Source organism: Micropterus salmoides, unplaced genomic scaffold (assembly GCF_014851395.1).
Source record: "Micropterus salmoides isolate LMB-PRFRI ecotype aquatic unplaced genomic scaffold, ASM1485139v1 Ms_hic_scaffold_16, whole genome shotgun sequence".
Lineage (NCBI taxonomy): Eukaryota > Metazoa > Chordata > Actinopteri > Centrarchiformes > Centrarchidae > Micropterus > Micropterus salmoides.
In genome coordinates this window covers 581991-605450 of record NW_024040707.1, presented here as the reverse complement: position 1 = coordinate 605450, position 23460 = coordinate 581991, and the positions used below count along the sequence as shown (strand labels likewise).

General features: G+C 38.1%; 1 protein-coding gene across 1 annotated transcript; it reads right to left on the bottom strand.

The window, feature by feature from the left end:
• Positions 1-4975: 4975 nt before the first annotated feature.
• On the bottom strand, positions 4976-23006 carry LOC119905556 (sodium- and chloride-dependent creatine transporter 1-like). The gene is made up of 6 exons (XM_038722707.1): positions 22438-23006; positions 20210-20347; positions 19949-20051; positions 11797-11897; positions 11428-11598; positions 4976-10972 (listed from the first exon to the last, which is right to left on the bottom strand). The coding sequence occupies exons 1-6, from the start codon at positions 22519-22521 to the stop codon at positions 10838-10840; spliced, it is 732 nt and encodes a 243-aa protein (XP_038578635.1). The 5' UTR covers positions 22522-23006; the 3' UTR covers positions 4976-10837.
• Between the last annotated feature and the right edge of the window lie 454 nt (positions 23007-23460).

Here is a 23460-nt window from a genome sequence, read left to right as displayed (position 1 = left end):
GCAGATTTATTTTTAGGTTTTTGTACTTTCATCATGAGATCTTTCATCTTTAAGAGAAACTCTGCAGTTTGGTGTGATGATGCACAGATTGGTTCACCTTTAATACATGATGATCTGTTTCACTTATCAATCCAATAAAGAGCAGAAACTTTGGACATGAGTCAGCTGGTTATTCAGCCACACTTACACCAAACCTCATTCTAATATTTCTGTTTAAACACGTGTGTTGATGAACCGTAACGAAGTTGTTCTGTGTTTAGTTTGGAAGAAACTCCTTCAGTAAACCTGAGGTGACATAGAGGGCGCTGTTCACAGGCATCATGGGAGTTCTGGTGAAATAAACCAGCAGAGGAGCGTCTGCAGAGAGCGGGTATCTTCTTTTTGTCTGTTTGATGCTCAGCTGGTTCTGACTGAGGAAAACACACAAGCACAATTCAATTTAATTTATACAGCGCCAAATCACAAGTTATCTCAGAGTGTTTTTCATAAACGGCAGTAACCTGCAACGTCCGGTTACACTTTCAAAATAAAACACTAGCGTTTCGAAACCTCAGGGCTTCCCCCAATATGTCGAACTGTGACGGTAAAGGGATCAACCGTGCGTTACAAACTGACAACAATGGCTCTTGACCATCCGTCCATATGTGACGATTTGGGAGTGAGAACCGTGATATAGTAACCCAAAACGGAGTTAAAAAAATTACACCATCAGGAAACATCAGGAAACAGAGGGACCCGGGTACACCATCAGGAAACAGAGGGACCCGGGTACACCATCAGGAAACATCAGGAAACAGAGGGACCCGGGTACACCATCAGGAAACAGAGGGACCCGGGTACACCATCAGGAAACAGAGGGACCCGGGTACACCATCAGGAAACAGAGGGACCCGGGTACACCATCAGGAAACAGTGTACAGGTACACAAGTGGCCTTCATGGAAGTCTTGCAGCCTAAACACAATAGAGGTACTTCAGTCTTTTCTTCTCATGCCACTTTCTACTTCTACTCCGCTGCATTTCAGAGGGAAATATAGTTTTTACTTCACCACATTTACATTAAAATTAAAATCACATTTTGCTCACAAAACATAATAAAAGTAAAAAGGTACAGCTGGCTCTGGGTAACGGACGGCTGAATCTTTACTAACGAAACAATCAATGCAGTTTGTCCATTTGGGGTACTGTAGAAACATGGCAGTGCAACATGGTGATGTCCTTGTAAGAGGACCCGCGGTCTGTGTAGATAGAAATGTCTTATTCTAAGGTAATAAAAAGAATAAAAAGTCAGAGGGAGTTCCGGGAGTGTAGTTTGATGTGCTTCACGGAGACTCGGCTACACTCTGATATTCCTGACAACAACTTCTCCATTGATGGCTTGCAGACTGTTTGGGCCGACAGGGATTGCACCGAGAGCGGTAATGTAAGGCGGGGGGCGGGGGCTTGCCGTTCTAGTTAACAACAGATGGTGTAATCCTGGTCACATTGCAGTTAAACAGCGTATCTGTAGCCCCGACACTGAACTGCTTGCTGTGGGACTCCGGCCATATTATCTGCCATGTGAAATTTCACATTCCATCACTGTAGCTGTTTATATTCCGCCCTCTGCCAACCACAACGTCAGCGTGTAACGTAATTTGCACAGCCATTGCTGAACTCCAGAGTCAACACCCTAGTTCCCTCATAGTGATCTCGGGCACACCACACTAACCAACTTCACCCAGTATGTGAGCCCAGTATGTGATATAATATAATTAATGTGCAATACTATCCTGCAATTCTGCTGCTACATATTCACCGTACTGTTCTCCATTACAATTTTTTAATAATGTGCATTTTGTACATATCCATTCCCCTTTAAATTTTTCTTATTTTATATTTATACCGTTATATTTCTTTATCTACCTTCTTTCTGTTATTATTTCTGTTCCTTATGCCTTGATGTGCAATGTGTGCAACTGTAACACAAGAATTTCCCCTCAGGGATCAATAAAGTACAGTATTTCTGATTCTGATTTCTGATTATACTCGTACTTTACTGCAGTAACACTGTCACTGCAGGACTTGGCATTAGTACTTTTACTGTAGTAAAGGGTCTGAATGCTTCCTCCACAGCACACATGTCTGTCTGTGTCTTGTGTCTAAACATAGCGTCCCAGCCTCGCCTCCACCCGGTCTTAATAAGGCAGCTGTTGGTCCAAACGGCCGTTTGGCATTAGGAACCAGTTTGAGCCACTCTGTCGAGCCTCTCCACCATCTCATCAGACCAGATCAGCTTTCACAGCCGGCAGGACGTCTCCAGACCTTTTTTTAAGCCTCCAGTATTTCTGTCTTGTGCGTCCTGGGCGTTCAGACTGGTTTGTGCTTTTTATTGTGGCCAGCATAAGGCACACCTGTGCAATCCCCATGCTGTCTGATCAGCATCTTGATATGCCACACATGTGAGGTGGATGGATTATCTGGGCAAAGGAGAAGTGCTCACTAACACAGATTTTGACAGATTTGTGAACAATATTTGAGAGAAATGGGCCTTTTGTGTTCATAGAGAAAGTCTTAGATCTTTGAGTTCAGCTCATGATGAATGGGGGCAAAAACAAAAGTTGTTGCCTTTATAATTTTGTTCAGTATAGTTACTTAATTATATATACTTACTTAATTAAGTAAGTACTTAGTAACTTGGTTATGTACTTGTGGTTGTGGTGGCACAATGGATAAGACACATGCCTTTGGTGTGACAGACCAGGGTTCAATCCCTCACTGTGACCCGTCCACCATTGTGTCCCTGAGCAAGACACTTAACCCCTCGTTGCTCCAGAGGCGTGCGACCTCTGACATGTATAGCAATTGTAAGTCGCTTTGGATAAAAGTGTCAACTAATGAATAAATGTAATGTACTTATTTGGTTATTTATTTATGTACTAAGTTATATACTCAGTAGAGTAGTGAGTGGACTCTGCCCTGAGTTATTTACTTATTTATTTATCTAGTTACTTAATTTACTTAGTTACTCACTTACTTTGTTATTTACCATAAAACTTCAATTAACAGCCGCCTGCCCCATTTACTTATAGCTGACATTAGCTAACGCTGACGTAACTTAACATTAGCTACCTAGCTTTATGTGGCCTGTCTCATTATTGTTAATCACAAGGAACAAGTTGTCACCACATTTCCCCTCAGTCTCTCACACTGCATTAGCTACTTCCCTCAATATGTTATCCTGATGAACCCCTGGAATTAGGTAGCTTGTGCTCCTAGCTAAGTGGTTAATAGCCTTTTTATATACAGTCTATGCTAATAGCTGGCAAGTAACTGAAACTAGAGCTCTGAAAAGACAGGTGTATATCCACAGGTAAGCTAACTAGCTATGCCAACGTCACTTACACATAGCTTACCTTTCTTTATGCTTTCTTTCTAAGTGGCAATAAAAGTTTAACGTGGTATCAGACGTCTCCGTAAGGTTTCACTACAGAATTTACAGATAGCTGTGTGTTTTCTTCTGCACGTTGTTTAACAGATGACCTCTTTATGGTGTAGGCAGCCAGATGTTAGTATGAAGATTTTGCTGACATAACCTCCTGCTGTTTCCCTATTCACTTTCTTGGTGCTTGTGATGGGGGCGGGGAGGGGTGAGAGCCGTTAATGCTAACAAACATTTTAATTAGCAGTGAGTCACGTTATTGATTGTAGTTGAAGCCGTAGGTTTTACATTCCAATCAAAGTTAACAAATAAATCAGACAATGGACAGGCAGTTTATTGATATACCCACAGCTCTGGTCTTGAAATAAAATCCTGAGTACTCTATTTTCAAGACAAATGTGGTCAATTCTGAGACCTTCAAAATGTGGTCTACGTGGAGTACAACAACACCAGAGTCTCAACTCAAACTTTCATGTTGTGATCAATTCAATTCACTTCAATTTTATTTATATTGCGCCAAATCACAACAACAGTTATCTCACAGCGCTTTTCATAAAAGAGCAGGTCTAGACCGTACTCTATGATGCTATTTACAGAAGCCCAACAGTTCCTACCAAGAGCAGCACTAGGAGACAGAGGCAAGGAAAAACTTCCTTTAAGAGGCAGAAACCTCGAGCAGAACCATGGCTCAGGGTGGGCGGCCATCTGCCTCGACCGGTTGGGGTGAGAGAGAGAGAGAGAGAGAGAGAGAGAGAGAGAGAGAGAGAGAGAGGAACAGAGAAAAAGAGAGGGCTGTAAGGAGAGAGAGAGGGGAGGGAGGCAGCCTACACAATATCCACACAGAGGTACAGACAGTAAAGGTGATGTTGCTATAGACTAAATGAAAAATGGTACAGATATTTATAGTAGTGTTAATGGTAACCATCGTAATGTTAATGATTATAATAACAATAATAACAATAGGACTAGCAACAATAGTCGTTGCAGCAGAGGGTGTCGAGCAGGAACACGGGGGCAGCAGGTGACCCGCAACCACAGATCCAGACTCCACAGCTCCAGAGCCAGAAAACCTGCAGGAAGTGATAGGAGGAGAGAGGAGAGAGACGAGAAAGCACAAGACTACCAGAAAGGGGAGAAGTTGTGTTAGTAACATGCAATAATGGGATAAGGTTGCATACAGAGGGAGAGAAAGTAGAGGAGAGAGGAGCTCAGTGCATCATGGGAAATCCCCCGGCAGTCTAGGCCTATAGCAGCATAACTAAGGGATGGTTGAGGACTCACCTGAGCCAGCCCTAACTATAAGCTTTATCAAAGAGGAAAGTCTTAAGCCTACTCTTAAATGTGGAGATGGTGTCTGCCTCCTGAACCCAAACTGGAACCTGGTTCCACAGGAGAGGAGCTTGATAGCTGAACGCTCTGGCTCCTAGTCTACTTTTGGAGACTCTAGGAACCACAAGTATCCCTGCATTCTGGGAGCGCAGTGCTCTGGTGGGGTAGTAAGGTACTATGAGCTCTTTAAGATATGTGTTCACAAATGAAAGACGACCCAGACAGATCAGTTGTTTGTCATGACGTTAGTTTTATTGCCTTGGTAGTGAATGGTCACAGTGGCTTACAGCATGAAGACCCTCACAGGGGTCAAACAACGAAACAGGTGACCTCAGGGCTCAAAGTTAAACTCTTTCTTCAACGCAGAGCCCCTAGTGTCGTCACTATCATTAACACAGCTATTTATTCATTAATTAAGCTACTTATCACCTAATCGATTGTCTAATCTACAGGTATGGATGGAAGACTGCGGTTTACAGGAAGTCACACAGACACAGGTACAAGAAAATGGCCGACGCCGGGACGAGCAAGGTCAGCATGTAGCTCAGTTTGGGCTGAAAACACACAAGACTGAAATCACTTTAAAAAAAACTTAGTTTCAGCACCAGAGGGAGAGAAGATGAAGATTAACTATATTTCTGGAAGCTCACGCAGCGGAGGAGGACGGAGGTTTCAGACTGTGGACGACTGTTTGCTGATGATGTTGTCATTTCCATTCGATATTAATAAAAACGTTTTAAGCTGTTACCATCTCCCCCACTCTTGGAGACATTTTATTAGACATATATTTGTTGCTATTTTTCTGGCTCTGTCACAAGAAGATGACTCTGATTGGATGATTCCTTTTCCAATTGAGGACACAGTCGTCAATGAGCTTGACAACACACCTCTACTGATCACTGCTACCATTGGAAATGTGATACAGGTGTCAGAATTGGACACGTTAAAGCCTGATTTATACCTCTGCGCTGAGCCTGACTCGCACATCCTCAAAAATGTAACTACATGTGGCCGAGACGTAGACCGCAAGAACTGTGATTGGTCGGATTGGTAGCATCATTTCCACAGGAAGTGCTCTGTGCTTTGAAGCCAAACCAGCGGCTGTAAAATGGTGGATACTTTCTTTAGAGCGTCACAACCCCCGAGTCATTCAGTTGATAACATTAGGAAAATCTAAAAGAGTCACTCGGTTATTATTGTACCTCAATTCAAGTTAGCGAAGGGTTAACAGGAAGTTAGATGGCTCACCGGCAGAAGTCAACAGTGGCACATAGAAATCCACCTTCAGCTAGTGCTTTGGCGGTGTAACTGCAGAGAGATGCAGACACCATCGCACAAGTATAAATGTGAGGGTACGTGCATTGCCAACGCCACAGATATCAGAAGAATAAATCAGGCTTTAGTCGTCATCATAAGACTTGTTCAATTTTTCATCTACTTATTTTAGCTCTTCATATATTCGTCGTATCTGATGAACCTTGTGATGTTTTTGTTAAAAGGAACCTCCAGTGACAACGTCTCTCTCTCGTCTTTAAAGCGACTTGCTCTCTGTTTTCAGCCCAAACATGATGGGGTGTCCCGCCGAGGGAGAGCGCCCCCTGCTGCTTCCAGTGCTACAACATCAGACCTCAGGTCAACTTCCCAAAACACACGAAGGTGAGAAAGTTGTTTTATATCCTGATGGAAGATTTCGTTTTTCAGGAGCACCAGTGACGCGTCGTAAATACCAGCCTGAAGAAAAGAAAGCAACTTTCCCGTGATCACAAGAAACCAAAAAGAAACAAATCTTTTTCCCTTTGAGCTTCAGTAGTTTTGTTTTTGGAGGTTAAAAAACACTTTGGCAATGTTTTTGGCTGTAAAATCACTGATCACTAAAAAATCACTGACAGTAAAATGAAGCTGAAGTAAACTCTGCTGGTCTGATAACGCCTGGAGGGGGAAGCAGACTTCAGTCGTTTCTGGGAGGCCGGCGCTCTCTGCTGAAGGAAACCAGCTGACAGGTTGTTTTTTTTGGCTGAAGAGCACAAAGACAAGATGAAACGTCTGGTAACGTACATTTTCATTTTCCGGCTGCAGACCCTCGGACCCTCCCAGGCTCCAGCTCAGAGACGACACGTTAAAAAACAATAATGCTTTAAAAATAAAAGGTTCTATGTTTGATCAGAGTTTCTATAAAATACTGCTCAGGTTAGTTCATTAGTGGAATCACAGATATCAGTGGCACTTGAGTCACCTGTGACCTACAACAACATGTGATCTGTAAAGTTTTAATCTGCACTGCGGAGTTATAATCTCCAGACCAGCCAATCATCTAGTTTCTATCATTAATTAGTCAGATTTGAACTGATTTAAACTGTCAGAGTCCGTCTTCAGTTCCTAATTAAAAGATTATTCAGAAAGATGCTTCAGGTCAAAGATGGAGAATCAGAGACGCTAGAAGCAGATCGTTGGTGCAGCCAGTGATACTTGGGATTGTTAACGTCACAGCTGATCGTGTGAGGGTCGATAGTGAACACCCCTCAGTTTGGGTTTAATCACCCTGAAGGACAGACTTTGGCGGCCGTGAGGCGGCCATTTGTGTTTCAGACTTGTTTTGGCGTGATTGCGTTGTGTTTTTAAGATCAGGAAGGGACTGAGCGGATTGGCTGCTGGGACTCTCCATATATGGCCATGTCTCATATTAACTGATTAACTGGTAAGAAGGTGTCTGGAAGCTCCCACTGACTGCTGGGACATGTAGTTGTTTTTTCTGCTGCAGCGTCTGTCCAGGTGGCCATCTCACCTTTGAGGTAGCTGTTCTGCTGCGTACTGATCAGCTGGTCGTTGCAGCGTCACATGGGCTTCCTCAGCCTTTACCGTGTTTTTTCTGTTCACTTTTAAAACATTAATTAAAGTTACTGCACCATCTGCCATGATGTAGAACATGTGGAAAGTAGATCAAACTTTCCTTTCTGCTTGGAAATAATAATACTTATAATAATGTGAGCCGTGGGGGAAACACACAGAGACAAAATAAACCAACTAAAACTAAAACTCTTCAAACATTTGAGCACTTTGAAAATTAGAAATCAAAAAAGTAAAGAAAGATTCCCTTTCATGGTGTGTTCAGAGCCACACGAAGCCTCGCCGGCCTTAACATCACTGCATTGCAGCAAACCCGCCAAAATAAAAAGCCCCGCCGCTCGCTGCTTGTTCACATTAGCCAGTCAGACGTCACCTCACTGCTCCAGCGTACTTTTAATAGATTAACTCCGGAAGCAGAGCCACCAAATGTGACACGTCTACGTCCAGTGAGCCCAGTTTTACAGTTTTGGTTTAATTTCTTAAGCCAGTTTTATTTTCACAGCATCACATGTGCTGTCAGATTTCAGCTTGTCGTTATGGCGCTGGTGTTGGAGAACCTTTAAAGCTGCGGCCTGAAGCGGGCCGAGCGGGGAAGCGTTAACCTGCTGCTGACGTTAGCATTAGAAGCTAAAAGAAGTTGGATCTGAAGGTTTGAGTGAGGGAGCCTGAAGCTCGTGTTCGCCGGCTCAACGTGAACAATCAGTCAGAAATCATCATCATCATCATCATCACATTTACATAGTGCATTAAATATTGATACCACACAAAGATATTCAATATATATATATATATATCTGTATATGTATCAGCAAAATAAAAGCCTCCACAAAATAAATCTCTGGTTCATTTTACAATATGTAAAAGAAAACTTCTAACAGGATTCTGTTTCAAAGTGCCGGCCAACAGTGTGCAAACGTGTACTTTCATCAAATCTGACATTCTGATGGTTGCTTCCCCCTGATAGGTGGATGGTGAGTGTTTGCTAGGAGACAGAGTTGGAGACACGCCCCCCCCACAGACTGCTGATTGGTGGAAACTAACCAGAGCCTGCAGTCCTGCAGGGTTTGGCTAGTCAGCCGTACGGGCTCTGGAGTTAAGACAACGACGTAAGGCAACGCTCGGCGTCCAGCTGAGTCCCCCGGCTCTCATCTCCCCCACCAGCTGATCGGACCGGTTCATACGGACTCTTCCTCTGATCCTTTCTCAGTACCCTAACCCTCACGGCGACTTTAGAGTTTTAAATTTAAAATGAAGGTCCTGCTGGTCGATCTGAGCCCAGCACGTCCTGGATGTTGGAGGCTGACTCTAACATCTGATTACAAAATATCAGCCACTAAAAACTCAAACACGTTTGATAAGGATGCCTTTAACAGTGAAACTGGAGCTTCATGGAGCCTCGGCGGCTGTCCTTTGTGCTGACTGGATGAATCTGGGTTTTCAGGGATGGACAGAACCAGCAGGTTTGTAAGACGAAATAAGAATGAATCTGTAATCAGAACCAGCCCAGGAAACCAGTTCCTAACGTGTTCCTGTTCAGTTTCAGGACCAGCTTCAGCTGGAGGAGAGCGCGGCGTTTGGTGGGAGGAGCTCAGCCTTGATGAGACTATAGAAACGAGAAAGAAAAAGAAGAAGAAGAGAAAGGAGGTTGATATTGGCAGCCTTGAGCCCTGGTCTGGGATCAGCCCTGCAGGGCGATTATCGCTCTGTTTGGCACTTTAGTCGACGGCCCGGGGACGCAGAGGAAAGCCCGACCTTTGACCTGCTTCTCACACATGAAGTCGGATCCAGAACCAGAAGGGGTTAATCCCAGAGGGATTCCAGTCTCTGTGTTATTCTGAACTGTGCTGCGTCAGACTTTAATCTCTGTTTGTGTTCAGACCAGGACTCCTGGATGAGCCTGGGATTGGTCGGATGGCCGAGTTGTGATTGACAGAAGGAGGAGCCTAAGGTCAGGTAACTGAGGCAACGACACGACCCGGCCGAATGAAACTGGTTCTGTACTCAAACCGAACGACGGCACAAAGTGACCCAGCTGCAGAACATGTTCTCTAATAATCAATGCAGCTGCTCTGCGGGAACCAGATCCGCTTGTAAGAAGCTGAACCGGGTCGTGTTTGACCTGATAAATCACCTGATAATCATCAAATTAGCAAAACTGTTGCTTGTTTAATTTTTTTGGAAAGCTGCAGGTTCAGCTGGTAAGTGGACGTTCAGTTGGGATGTTTCCTTTCTGTGTGCATTCAGGGAAAAGTGGGCCCAGCTGGGCCCAGGTGGACCCAGGTGGATCCAGGTGGATCCAGGTGGACCTCGGTGTGACAACAGGTCGGAGGTCAGAGACCCGCTCACTGCTTAGGAGTCCGGACTGTTCTGGGATCAGTAGCAGGACTTTAGCTTCAGCGCTGGAAGGAGACGAGCAGTGCTGATATGTTTAAACGGCGGTTTGAGTTTCAGACTTCAACAATCACACGTCACATAAAGTGCTCATAGACGGGATCAAAGACCGCTGGCTGCTCTGGAACAGGAACTTCTTTTACGCTTCAGTCCTGCAGCCGAACTCTCAGACGTGGTCAAGAAAAGTCACGTTCAGGATCAGAAACTTTTCCTTTTACAGGTTTGACTGCAGGACTGAAGCGGATTCCCTCAGATGACCTCTGCTACCTTCTGGGGGTCAGTCAGTCCGTCGGTCCACAACTCTGTCTGGATAAACAGCCAGCACACACACAGGGTCAACGTACCAAACACATGCGTTCACATTTTTACCCACAATTCCAGACTGAATGTTGTTGGTGTGATGATGAGAGTGTGTGTGCGTGTGTGCGTGCGTGTGTGTGCGTGTGTGTTTGCATAGCCCCCCCCCCCCCCCCCCCCCCCCCCCACCAAGACAAGATTGCAGCCTTCATCCAACATGGAGGAAGTCCAGCCTCCAGGTCCTCCTCTCGTGCTCTTTGACGTGTTGTGGGAACATTTCGTCCTTTATTGAGACGTCGACGAAGCGACGCCCTCTGCGGGGAAAGAACTCAGTGAGCTGCTGGTTTTAATCACAAATTTAGTTCATCTGGAAAAGAGGGAAGCTTTGGTCCGGCTGACGTTTGGTGGAGCAGAGGAGACAGACCGACCAGCGGATCCGGGGAGGTCCACTCTGAGGCCGGGTGCCGGGTGGAGGTAAGTCTGGAGGTCGGGTGTCGGCCATCTTGTCACAGGTGGGACGGATGGAGATGGAGCGCTGTGATCGGCGGAGTCCCGCCTACATGACGCTCTCAAAGATGATGACCTTGTTGTCGTCGGTGCCGGGGGACAGCGAGGTCAGGGACTTGATGTCGGGGGCCATGTACTCCAGGTGGTGGACCCCCCACACCGGAGTGGTCAGGTGGGCCCAGCGCTGCAACACAAAGCAGAAAGTTTAACGGACGCGCAGACGAGACGCCGCTTTTGCTTTATGTTTTATTGGCTCATTACCGACGTCCTGCTCTCAGCTCCCCCCCCCACCTGTTGGTCTGTGTAAAGTCCAAACAGAGGATCACTTCACAAACCTGAGGCCGAACGTTCAGACCTCTTCTGATAAAATCTGAAAATTACAGTCAAATCTGTTTTCCTCCACTAAATAAATATCTTAAAAGAAAAATGAAGTGCTGAGTCGTTCGTGATTCAAATGAATGAACTCAAACATTTATTGAACATTTGTTACTGAGGTAAATCATTGTTTCTGTACTGAACTCTAGCGTGTTCACAACAGGGGCGCAAAGTGTAAAATCTGCAGGTGGAAAGTTTATCTGCAGACTTTCACAGGACGCTGTGGCAGCGTTTGCTTTCCCCGGGTCCGGTGTGAGCGCTGACCTCTTTGAAGGTTCCCTTGGCTCTGAAGAGTTTGTAGAGGAGGCTGATGGGGATGCAGAGCATGGAGGACAGCGCCAAACACCAGCCAATCACCTCGCCCCACCACGGGTACACGTACACGTTGTTGTAGGTCAGCGGCTTGTAGTTAATGAGGTGGAACAGAAAGATGCCCTGCAGAGAAGAGGGGGGGGGGGCAAAGTTAATGAAGGCTGAACAGTTAATGTTACACCTGCTGGCTTTGATGTGTTAGTATGTTTAGAATAAAACCTCTCTGTGGGCAGAGGAACGTAAAGAGTGTTTGCTGAACGCCAACGAGCCGCTCTGTGACTTTCTGTGACATGTTGGAGGAAAGTTCAGCGCTCTGCTTACCATGCACACGCATGGAGTTATAAAGGACCAGCACCACTTCATCCAGGGGAAAGGCCGGTAGCCAATCATACGGGCCACATCGTCCATGAAGCGGTCGGCACCTGCAATAAAAGAGCGAGTCGTCAGTCCTCAGGGAGCAGATGTGACGCTGTAGCGGACTGACATTAACCTCCCAGGGTCCACGTGGAAACGGTTCACTGCGACATCCTACTGTGACACACTGCACTACTGCATAAAAGTACTGCATTATGACAAATATACAACATACTATGGCAGTTTTTATCACATATTATACTATGAAGTTTTTAACCACATACTATATTATGAAGTTTTTAACCACATACTATATTATGATTTTTTTTTATCATACTATACTATGAAGTTTTTAACCACATACTACAATATGAAGTTTTTAACCACATACTATATTATGATTTTTTTTTATCATACTATACTATGAAGTTTTTAACCACATACTATACTATGAAGTTTTTAACCACATACTACAATATGAAGTTTTTAACCACATACTATACTATGAAGTTTTTAACCACATACTATACTATGAAGTTTTTAACCACATACTACAATATGAAGTTTTTAACCACATACTATACTATGAAGTTTTTAACCACATACTACAATATGAAGTTTTTAACCACATACTATACTATGAAGTTTTTAACCACATACTATAATATGAAGTTTTTAACCACATACTACAATATGAAGTTTTTAACCACATACCACAATATGAAGTTTTTAACCACATACTATATTATGAATTTTTTTTATCATACTATACTATGAAGTTTTTAACCACATACTACAATATGAAGTTTTTTACAACATACTACAATATGAAGTTTTTTACAACATACTACAATATGAAGTTTTTAACCACATACTACAATATGAAGTTTTTAACCACATACTATACTATGAAGTTTTTTTACAACATATTACAGTATGAAGTTTTTTACCACATACTATACTATGAAGTTTTTTACAACATACTATACTATGAAGTTTTTAACCACATACTATACTATGAAGTTTTTTACAACATACTATACTATGAAGATTTTAACCACATACTATACTATGAAGTTTTTTTACAACATATTACAGTATGAAGTTTTTTACCACATACTATACTATGAAGTTTTTTACAACATACTATACTATGAAGTTTTTAACCACATACTATACTATGAAGTTTTTTACAACATACTATACTATGAAGTTTTTTTACAACATACTACAATATGAAGTTTTTTACAACATACTATAATATGAAGTTTTTAACCACATACTATACTATGAAGTTTTTAACCACATACTATACTATGAAGTTTTTTAACCACATACCATACTATGAAGTTTTTAACCACATACTATGAAGTTTTTAACCACATACTATACTATGAAGTTTTTACAACATACCATACTATGAAGTTTTTAACCACATACTATACTATGAAGTTTTTACCACATATTATACAATGAAGGTTTTTACCACATATTATACAATGAAGGTTTTTACCACATACTATACTATGAAGTTTTTTATTACATACTATACTATGAAGTTTTTAACCACATACTACAATATGAAGTTTTTAACCACATACTATACTATGAAGTTTTTTTTACAACATACTATAATATGAAGTTTTTAACCACATACTATACTATGAAGTTTTTTACAACATACTACAATATGAAGTTTTTTACAACATACTACAATATGAAGTTTTTTACAACATACTACAATATGAAGTTTTTAACCACATACTACAATATGAAGTTTTTAACCACATACTATAATATGAAGTATTTAACCACATACTACAATATGAAGTTTTTAACCACATACCATACTATGAAGTTTTTAACCACATACTATACTATGAAGTTTTTAACCACATACTATACTATGAAGTTTTTACAACATACCATACTATGAAGTTTTTAACCACATACTATACTATGAAGTTTTTAACCACATACTATACTATGAAGTTTTTACCACATATTATACAATGAAGGTTTTTACAACATACTATACTATGAAGTTTTTTATTACATACTATACTATGAAGTTTTTTACAACATACTACAATATGAAGTTTTTAACCACATACTACAAAATGAAGTTTTTTAAAACATACTATAATATGAAGTTTTTTACCACATACTATACTATGAAGTGTTTTACAACATACTATACTATGACGTTTTTTACAACATAATATACAATGAAGTTTTTTATAAAATACTATATAATTAAGTTTTTTACAACATACTATACAATTAAGTTTTTAACCACATAGTATACTATGAAGTTTTTTACCACATACTATACTGTGAAGCTTTTTACAACATACTACAATATGAAGTTTTTTACCACATACTATACTATGAAGTTTTTTACAACATACTATACTATGAAGTTTTTTACAACATACTACAATATGAAGTTTTTTACAACATACTATAATATGAAGTTTCTAACCACATACTATACTATGAAGTTTTTTACAACATACTATACTATGACGTTTTTAACCACATACTATACTATGAAGTTTTTTACAACATACTATACTATGAAGTTTTTTACCACATATCATACAATGAAGCTTTTTACAACATAATATACAATGAAGTTTTTTATAAAATACTATATAATTAAGTTTTTTACAACATACTATACAATTAAGTTTTTAACCACATAGTATACTATGAAGTTTTTTACCACATACTATACTATGAATTTTTACAACATACTATACTATGAAGTTTTTTACAACATACTACAATATGAAGTTTTTTACAACATACTACAATATGAAGTTTTTAACCACATACTATACTATGAAGTTTTTTACCACATATCATACAATGAAGCTTTTTACAACATAATATACAATGAAGTTTTTAACCACATAGTATACTATGAAGTTTTTTACCACATACTATACTGTGAAGCTTTTTACAACATACTACAATATGAAGTTTTTTACCACATACTATACTATGAAGTTTTTTACAACATACTATACTATGAAGTTTTTTACCACATATTATACTATGAAGCTTTTTACAACATTCTATACAATTAAGTTTTTTACAACATACTATACTATGAAGTTTTTTACCACATTTTATACTATGAAGTTTTTTACAACATGCTATACTGTGAAGTTTTTAACCACATTTTATACTATGAAGCTTTTTACAACATGCTATACAATTAAGTTTTTTACAACATACTATACTATGAAGTTTTTACAACATATTATAATGCAGGTTTTTACCACATACTATACTATGAAGTTTGTTACAACATACTATACTATGAAGTTTTTACAACATATTATAGAATGAAGGTTTTTACCACATATTATACTATGAAGTTTTTTTTACAACATATTACAATATGAAGTTTTTTACAACATACTATACTATGAAGTTTTTTACAACATACTACAATATGAAGTTTTTTACAACATACTACAATATGAAGTTTTTAACCACATACTATACTATGACGTTTTTAACCACATACTATACTATGAAGTTTTTACAACATACCATACTATGACGTTTTTAACCACATACTATACTATGAAGTTTTTAACCACATACTATACTATGAAGTTTTTTACAACATACTACAATATGAAGTTTTTAACCACATACTACAATATGAAGTTTTTTTTACATACTATACTATGAAGTTTTTTACAACATACTACATATGAAGTTTTAAACCACATACTACAATATGAAGTTTTTTTTACATACTATACTATGAAGTTTTTTACAACATACTATAATATGAAGTTTTTAACCACATACTATACTATGAAGTTTTTTACAACATACTATACTATGAAGTTTTTTACAACATACTATACTATGAAGTTTTTTACAACATACTATACTATGAAGTTTTTTACAACATACTATACTATGAAGTTTTTAACTACATACTATACTATGAAGTTTTTTACAACATACTATACTATGAAGTTTTTTACAACATACTATACTATGAAGTTTTTAACTACATACTATACTATGAAGTTTTTTACCACATATCATACAATGAAGCTTTTTACAACATAATATACAATGAAGTTTTTTATAAAATACTATATAATTAAGTTTTTTACAACATACTATACAATTAAGTTTTTTACCACATACTATACTATAAAGTTTTTTACAACATACTATACTTTGAAGTTTTTTTACAACATACTATAATATGAAGTTTTTAACCACATAGTATACTATGAAGTTTTTACCACATACTATACTGTGAAGCTTTTTACAACATACTACAATATGAAGTTTTTTACCACATACTATACTATGAAGTTTTTTACAACATACTATACTATGAAGTTTTTTACCACATACTATACTATGAAGTTTTTTACAACATACTATACTATGAGTTTTTACCACATATTATACTATGAAGTTTTTTTACAACATACTATAATATGAAGTTTTTAACCACATAGTATACTATGAAGTTTTTTACAACATACTATACTGTGAAGTTTTTTACAACATACTATACTATGAAGTTTTTTACAACATACTATACTATGAGTTTTTTACCACATACTATACTATGAAGTTTTTTACAACATACTATACTATGAAGTTTTTTACCACATATTATACTATGAAGTTTTTACAACATTCTATACAATTAAGTTTTTTACAACATACTAAAATATGAGGTTTTGAACCACATACTATACTATGAAGTTTTTTACAACATACTATACTATGAAGTTTTTACCACATACTATACTATGAAGTTTTTTACCACATACTATACTATGAAGTGTTTTACAACATTCTATACAATTAAGTTTTTTACCACATACTATACTATGAAGTTTTTAACCACATACTATCCTATGAAGTTTTTTTACAACATACTACAATATGAAGTTTTTAACCACATACTATACTATGAAGTTTTTTACAACATACTACAATATGAAGTTTTTTACAATATACTATACTATGAAGTTTTTTACCACATACTATACTATGAAGTTTTTTACAACATACTATACTATGAAGTTTTTTACAACATACAATATGAAGTTTTTTACCACATACTATACTATGAAGTTTTTAACCACATACTATACTATGAAGTTTTTTACAACATACTACAATATGAAGTTTTTTACCACATACTATACTATGAAGTTTTTTACAACATACTATACAATTAAGTTTTAACCACATACTATACTATGAAGTTTTTTACAACATACTATACTATGAAGTTTTTTACCACATACTATACTATGAAGTTTTTTACAACATACTATACTATGAAGTTTTTTACCACATATTATACTATGAAGTTTTTTACAACATTCTATACAATTAAGTTTTTTACAACATACTATACAATTAAGTTTTTTATAACATACTACAATATGAGGTTTGAACCACATACTATAGTATGAAGTTTTTACAACATATTATAATATGAAGTTTTTTACCACATACTATACTATGAAGTTTTTACCACATACTATACTATGAAGTTTTTAACCACATACTATACTATGAAGTTTTTACAACATACTATACTATGAAGTTTTTACCACATACTATACTATGAAGTTTTTAACCACATACTATACTATGAAGTTTTTTACCACATACTATACTATAAAGTTTTTTACAACATACTATACTTTGAAGTTTTTTACAACATACTATAATATGAAGTTTTTAACCACATAGTATACTATGAAGTTTTTTACAACATACTATACTATGAAGTTTTTTACAACATACTATAATATGAAGTTTCTAACCACATACTATACTATGAAGTTTTTTACAACATACTATACTATGACGTTTTTAACCACATACTATACTATGAAGTTTTTTACAACATACTATACTATGAAGTTTTTAACTACATACTATACTATGAAGTTTTTTACCACATATCATACAATGAAGCTTTTTACAACATAATATACAATTAAGTTTTTTACCACATACTATACTATAAAGTTTTTTACAACATACTATACTTTGAAGTTTTTTTACAACATACTATAATATGAAGTTTTTAACCACATAGTATACTATGAAGTTTTTTACAACATACTATACTGTGAAGTTTTTTACAACATACTATACTATGAAGTTTTTAACCACATAGTATACTATGAAGTTTTTTACAACATACTATACTGTGAAGTTTTTACAACATACTATACTATGAAGTTTTTTACAACATACTATACTATGAAGTTTTTTACCACATACTATACTATGAAGTTTTTTACAACATACTATACTATGAAGTTTTTTACCACATATTATACTATGAAGTTTTTTTACAACATTCTATACAATTAAGTTTTTTACAACATACTAAAATATGAGGTTTTGAACCACATACTATACTATGAAGTTTTTTACAACATACTATACTATGAAGTTTTTTACCACATACTATACTATGAAGTTTTTTACCACATACTATACTATGAAGTGTTTTACAACATTCTATACAATTAAGTTTTTTACCACATACTATACTATGAAGTTTTTAACCACATACTATCCTATGAAGTTTTTTTACAACATACTACAATATGAAGTTTTTAACCACATACTATACTATGAAGTTTTTTACAACATACTACAATATGAAGTTTTTTACAATATACTATACTATGAAGTTTTTTACCACATACTATACTATGAAGTTTTTTACAACATACTATACTATGAAGTTTTTTACAACATACAATATGAAGTTTTTTACCACATACTATACTATGAAGTTTTTAACCACATACTATACTATGAAGTTTTTTACAACATACTACAATATGAAGTTTTTTACCACATACTATACTATGAAGTTTTTTACAACATACTATACAATTAAGTTTTTAACCACATACTATACTATGAAGTTTTTTACAACATACAATATGAAGTTTTTAACCACATACTATATTATGAAGTTTTTTACCACATACTATACTATGAAGTTTTTTACAACATACTATACTATGAAGTTTTTAACCACATACTATACTATGAAGTTTTTTACAACATACAATATGAAGTTTTTAACCACATTCTATACTCTGAAGTTTTTTACCACATACTATACTGTGAAGCTTTTTACAACATACTACAATATGAAGTTTTTTACAACATACTATACAATTAAGTTTTTTATAACATACTACAATATGAGGTTTTGAACCACATACTATACAATTAAGTTTTTTACAACCTACTATACAATCAAGTTTTTTACAACATACTATACAATTAAGTTTTTTATAACATACTACAATATGAGGTTTTGAACCACATTCTATACAATTAAGTTTTTTACAACATACTATACTATGAAGTTTTTTACCACATTTTATACTATGAAGTTTTTTACAACATACTATACTGTGAAGGTTTTTTAAAAACATACTATAATATAAAGTTTTTTACTACATATTATACTATGAAGTTTTTTTACAACATATTATACAACAAAGTTTTTTACAACATATTATACAATGAAGCTTTTTACCACATACTATACTGTGAAGTTTTTTACCAGATAATATACTACTAAGTATTGTATGACATACTGTACTATGACAGTTTTTATGATATACTTCTCTATGATGTTTTGTACTTTACTAACTGTCTGTGAGGAGGGCGCTGGTGTGGACTGATAGCTGCAGAGGTGCCAGTTCACCTCCTGGGCCCTGCAGAGGTCCCATTGATCAAGGCCCTGAACCCCCACCTGCTCCAGGGGCCTGACTACGTGCCCCCCCCCCTTCTTCACGTGTCACTCCATGTGTGTCTAATAATAAGTGAGTGAAATAAAAAATGCTGAATTTCCCCTTGCAGGATAAATAAAGTCTGTCTTCTTCTTCTTTTATTGTGGCGTAGCATTTTTATAGCATGATAAGATCAACATCAGCAGGTCGAACTGTGACCTTTACTGTAACATCATGTGACAACTATTCACACACCTATTCTGAGATCAGATACTTTAGAGCGTCCCACCATGCAACACTACACTGTGTGTGTGTGTGTGTGTGTTGCATACCGTAGACCCAGGCAACTACTATGCATTCCCAGAATGCCTGCCACAGCAGTGTCATCCCGCTGGCCGAATAGTAGTCAAACAGTTGGAAGACATACATCCCTCCCTGCAGAGAAGGAGAGATTGACTGTCAGGTAAACTGAGTGACCAGCTGAAGAGTTGGCTTCTTGTTTTCTCTACTTTAAAGTTCAGTCAGAAGCTCCAGCTCTGTGTTCACAGTAGAGAGATATATTTATACATACCAAGAGCCGGTCTGTAACTGACCTGGGTCACCATGGAGAGGTCTATAATGAAGCACAGCAAGCAGCATATCGCCACAGAGATCTCCCGTTTGTAGCGATGGTGGTGCTTTCCAGGAAACACGTCCAGAATTCCAGTGACAAAACCCTCCACGCCGACAAACTGCAGACAGGGAGAGAGATGAACGGTTAGTCTGTGCGCCCATCACGTGGGTGAAAGAGACACACAGGTCAGAAAACCAAAAACATTTATTTTAATACACTTAATAAGATCCAGTTTATAAATGAACCCTCTACCGCAGAGCGTTTCCCAGCAGCTCTCACTGCTACCCGTTACGATTTATTTATATACTTGACGCTGTTTCAGAGACATGGAAGAATAGATATGATGCAACAGTTCTTAGAGGAGGACCATCGACATGAGCATCTGCTGTGAGGAAGACTAAACTAAATCATTTTGGATGTTTAGACACTAATAACTTGAGAATAAAAAAGATGTGCACCGTCTAAGGAAACATTTAAATGTTTTAAACATATTTTGAGGTCAAAATGCCTCAACGTCATGCATTCCTGCACTGAACAGGCACTCTGCAAATCTAGAAAAGTCTGGAGCAGAAAAGAGGTCAGCACATGGTGGGATCTAAATAAAACAGCTTCAACAGAAAGATGTTGGGACCATATTTGATTTAAAATCATTACTACGCCTGAGGCAGCACAATTATCTGCTGAGGGGGGTTTGTTATCTCAAATCTTCCAGAAAATAAGATGATTTTTTTGAGTGCAAAAACATAATTCATGTAGTTCAGAGTTAAGAACATTTGAGACATTACATTTAAAAAGCTATAATATATAAATGAGTAGTTTTTCCTATCTGAGCGTCATCGAATGCACCGCCAGCCTCTCTCTCTTTGACTTATTGTACTTTGAAGTACTATCACAGTTTCCTGCATTATACTATCAGACAGCATACGTTACATGACTCACTCTACTATGAAATACTTTCCACTGACATATTATACTATGACATACTTTCCAACTACATAATTTACTTTGACATACTACAATACGCCACAATTTTCCTGTGGTGCACTATTCTATCCCATAGTTTACTGACTGACAGTTTTCTGCCGTACTTTCCTGTTACAGAATACAGACGGCACATTTACTAAACTATGGCATACTCTAAAAAAACTTTACTGTGGCACAACTTAGACTGTAGAAATGATGATGATGATGTAACTTTGACAAAATAATAATGTGACTCGACTGAAACTTTTAATAGAAGTTTAATAGAAATAGGAAGGAAGGAGCTCAACCGAAAGTAAGTGGAGGTCATGTGATTTTCCATACATACACACACACACACACATATATATATATATATATATATATATATATATATATATATATATATACACTCCTGAACAAATCTTAAGACCGGGGAAACATTGCAAGTACTCGCATTTCGCGCTGGTGGATCATAACCGGGTTGTAAGTACTGCTTCAAAATGCCAAAAGAAGAAACAGGAGCAGAGACAAAAATAGAGAGTAGCATTTATTGAAAACTGCATTTAAACTCAAACAGGCTGTTCATCAGCTGATCAAGGTTTAAACCATAGCCCAAAATAACCTACAACAGAACTAAAAGTGTCAAAAAAGGACTCAGTAGTGAGTAGCCCCACCGTTCTTGTTGATCACTTCAAACGCTTGCTTCGGCATGCTTGATGCGACTGTTCCCAGGAGGCTGCTGGGAACGTTGCTTCATGTGGCTTCACGAAGGGCATCCACGGTCTGGAACTGACATCCGTTTTTGTAAACTTCCCTTGCCATCCATCCCCAAATGTTCTCAATGGGATTTAGATCAGGAGAACACGCAGGATGGTCCAAAAGAGCAACGTTATTCTCCTGGAAGAAGTCCTTCGTCAGGCGGGCGTTGTGAATTGCAGCGTTGTCCTGTTGAAAGACCCAGTTATTACCGCACAGACGGGGGCCCTCAGTCAAGAGGGATGCCCACATAGCCAGTCGCCGTTTGACGCCCCTGGACAACCTGAAGCTCCATTTTCCCATTGAAGGAAAAAGCACCCCAAATCATGATGGAGCCTGTTTCTTCTTTTGGCATTTTGAAGCAGTACTTACAACCCGGTTATGATCCACCAGCGCGAAATGCGAGTACTTGCAATGTTTCCCCCGGTCTTAAGATTTTGTTCAAGAGTGTATATATGTAACAGCAGGAATGAAGGGAGGTGTGGTCACCTGACTGTCCAGTCCCAGCAGCAGCAGCATGAAGAAGAAGAGCGCCGCCCAGAGAGGAGCCACCGGCATCAGACTGACCGCCATCGGGTACGCAATGAAGGCCAAACCCGGACCTGAAACACACGTTAGATGCTTAATGTGCAGTTTTTTACACTTTCTCGCTCTTTGCTGTTATCGTCCTGAGCCGCTCGCTCTGACCTCCTTGAATCCCTGAATCAATCACCGAGGTCGTTATCGTTAACACAAACTAACATAAAAATGACAACTAGGTGTGAAGAAACTTTACGGAAACAACAATAGCTGACTGAGACTGTGCCGTGAGACAAACTGACTAAACGTCTTCAGTTTATTCCACAGGCCCGACTGGGAATCAGCTAAGAGCAGCTGCCTCGCAGGAGAAGGTGATGAAAGATGCAGAAGAAGGGCTAAGTTAGCTTAGCTTAACAAGGTGAGGGAGGACGCCAAGCAGAAGCTACCTCGTCCCCGACAAATACCACAGATACTAAAGCTACTTTTTCAAAATCTAACAAACTGTTTTAAAAACAAATTGAACTAAACTGAAAAGCAAAGAAAAACTGTGATCTGGTCGTGACAGTTCAGAGTTCTTCTCCAAATGATTTGTGGCGTAGACTTTTATTTGTTCTTTCTTGTGACTGAGAGGTTTTTAATAAATGATCAACGTGTCCTGAACGCTTCACTGAACCCATCATGTAGCAGACTGGGCCTTTAAGCCTTTAAGGGGGGTGGGGGGCATGTTTGTCTTGATTGACATGCTTGTCGTCCAATCAGCTGTGACTCCTGACTGACACGTTTCCTGTGCAGATTAAAGGTGCACCGTGTTCACTGTTTCTGTGTCACATGTCCTGAGTGAAAAGGAAATAATCCTCCACACACTAATACTTTAAACCACGGGGAATGTGTCAGACGGGATTCAGAGCAAATTGGATTTGATTTTGTTCTTTTAGCAGCGAGATTAAAATAAAAAGATTCACGTCGTCACGCTGAAGCGACGTGTTTAACCCC

Bases quoted from the DNA above. Each gene is read 5' to 3' on its own strand.
- LOC119905556 (XM_038722707.1), bottom strand. From the start codon at position 22,521: ATGGCGGTCAGTCTGATGCCGGTGGCTCCTCTCTGGGCGGCGCTCTTC. The intron at 20,348-22,437 runs GTGACCACACCT...CCCTGTCTGCAG, and splicing joins TGCTGGGACTGGACAGTCAG to TTTGTCGGCGTGGAGGGTTT. The intron at 11,898-19,948 runs GTATGCAACACA...CTTTTATTGCAG, and splicing joins AGTAGTTGCCTGGGTCTACG to GTGCCGACCGCTTCATGGAC.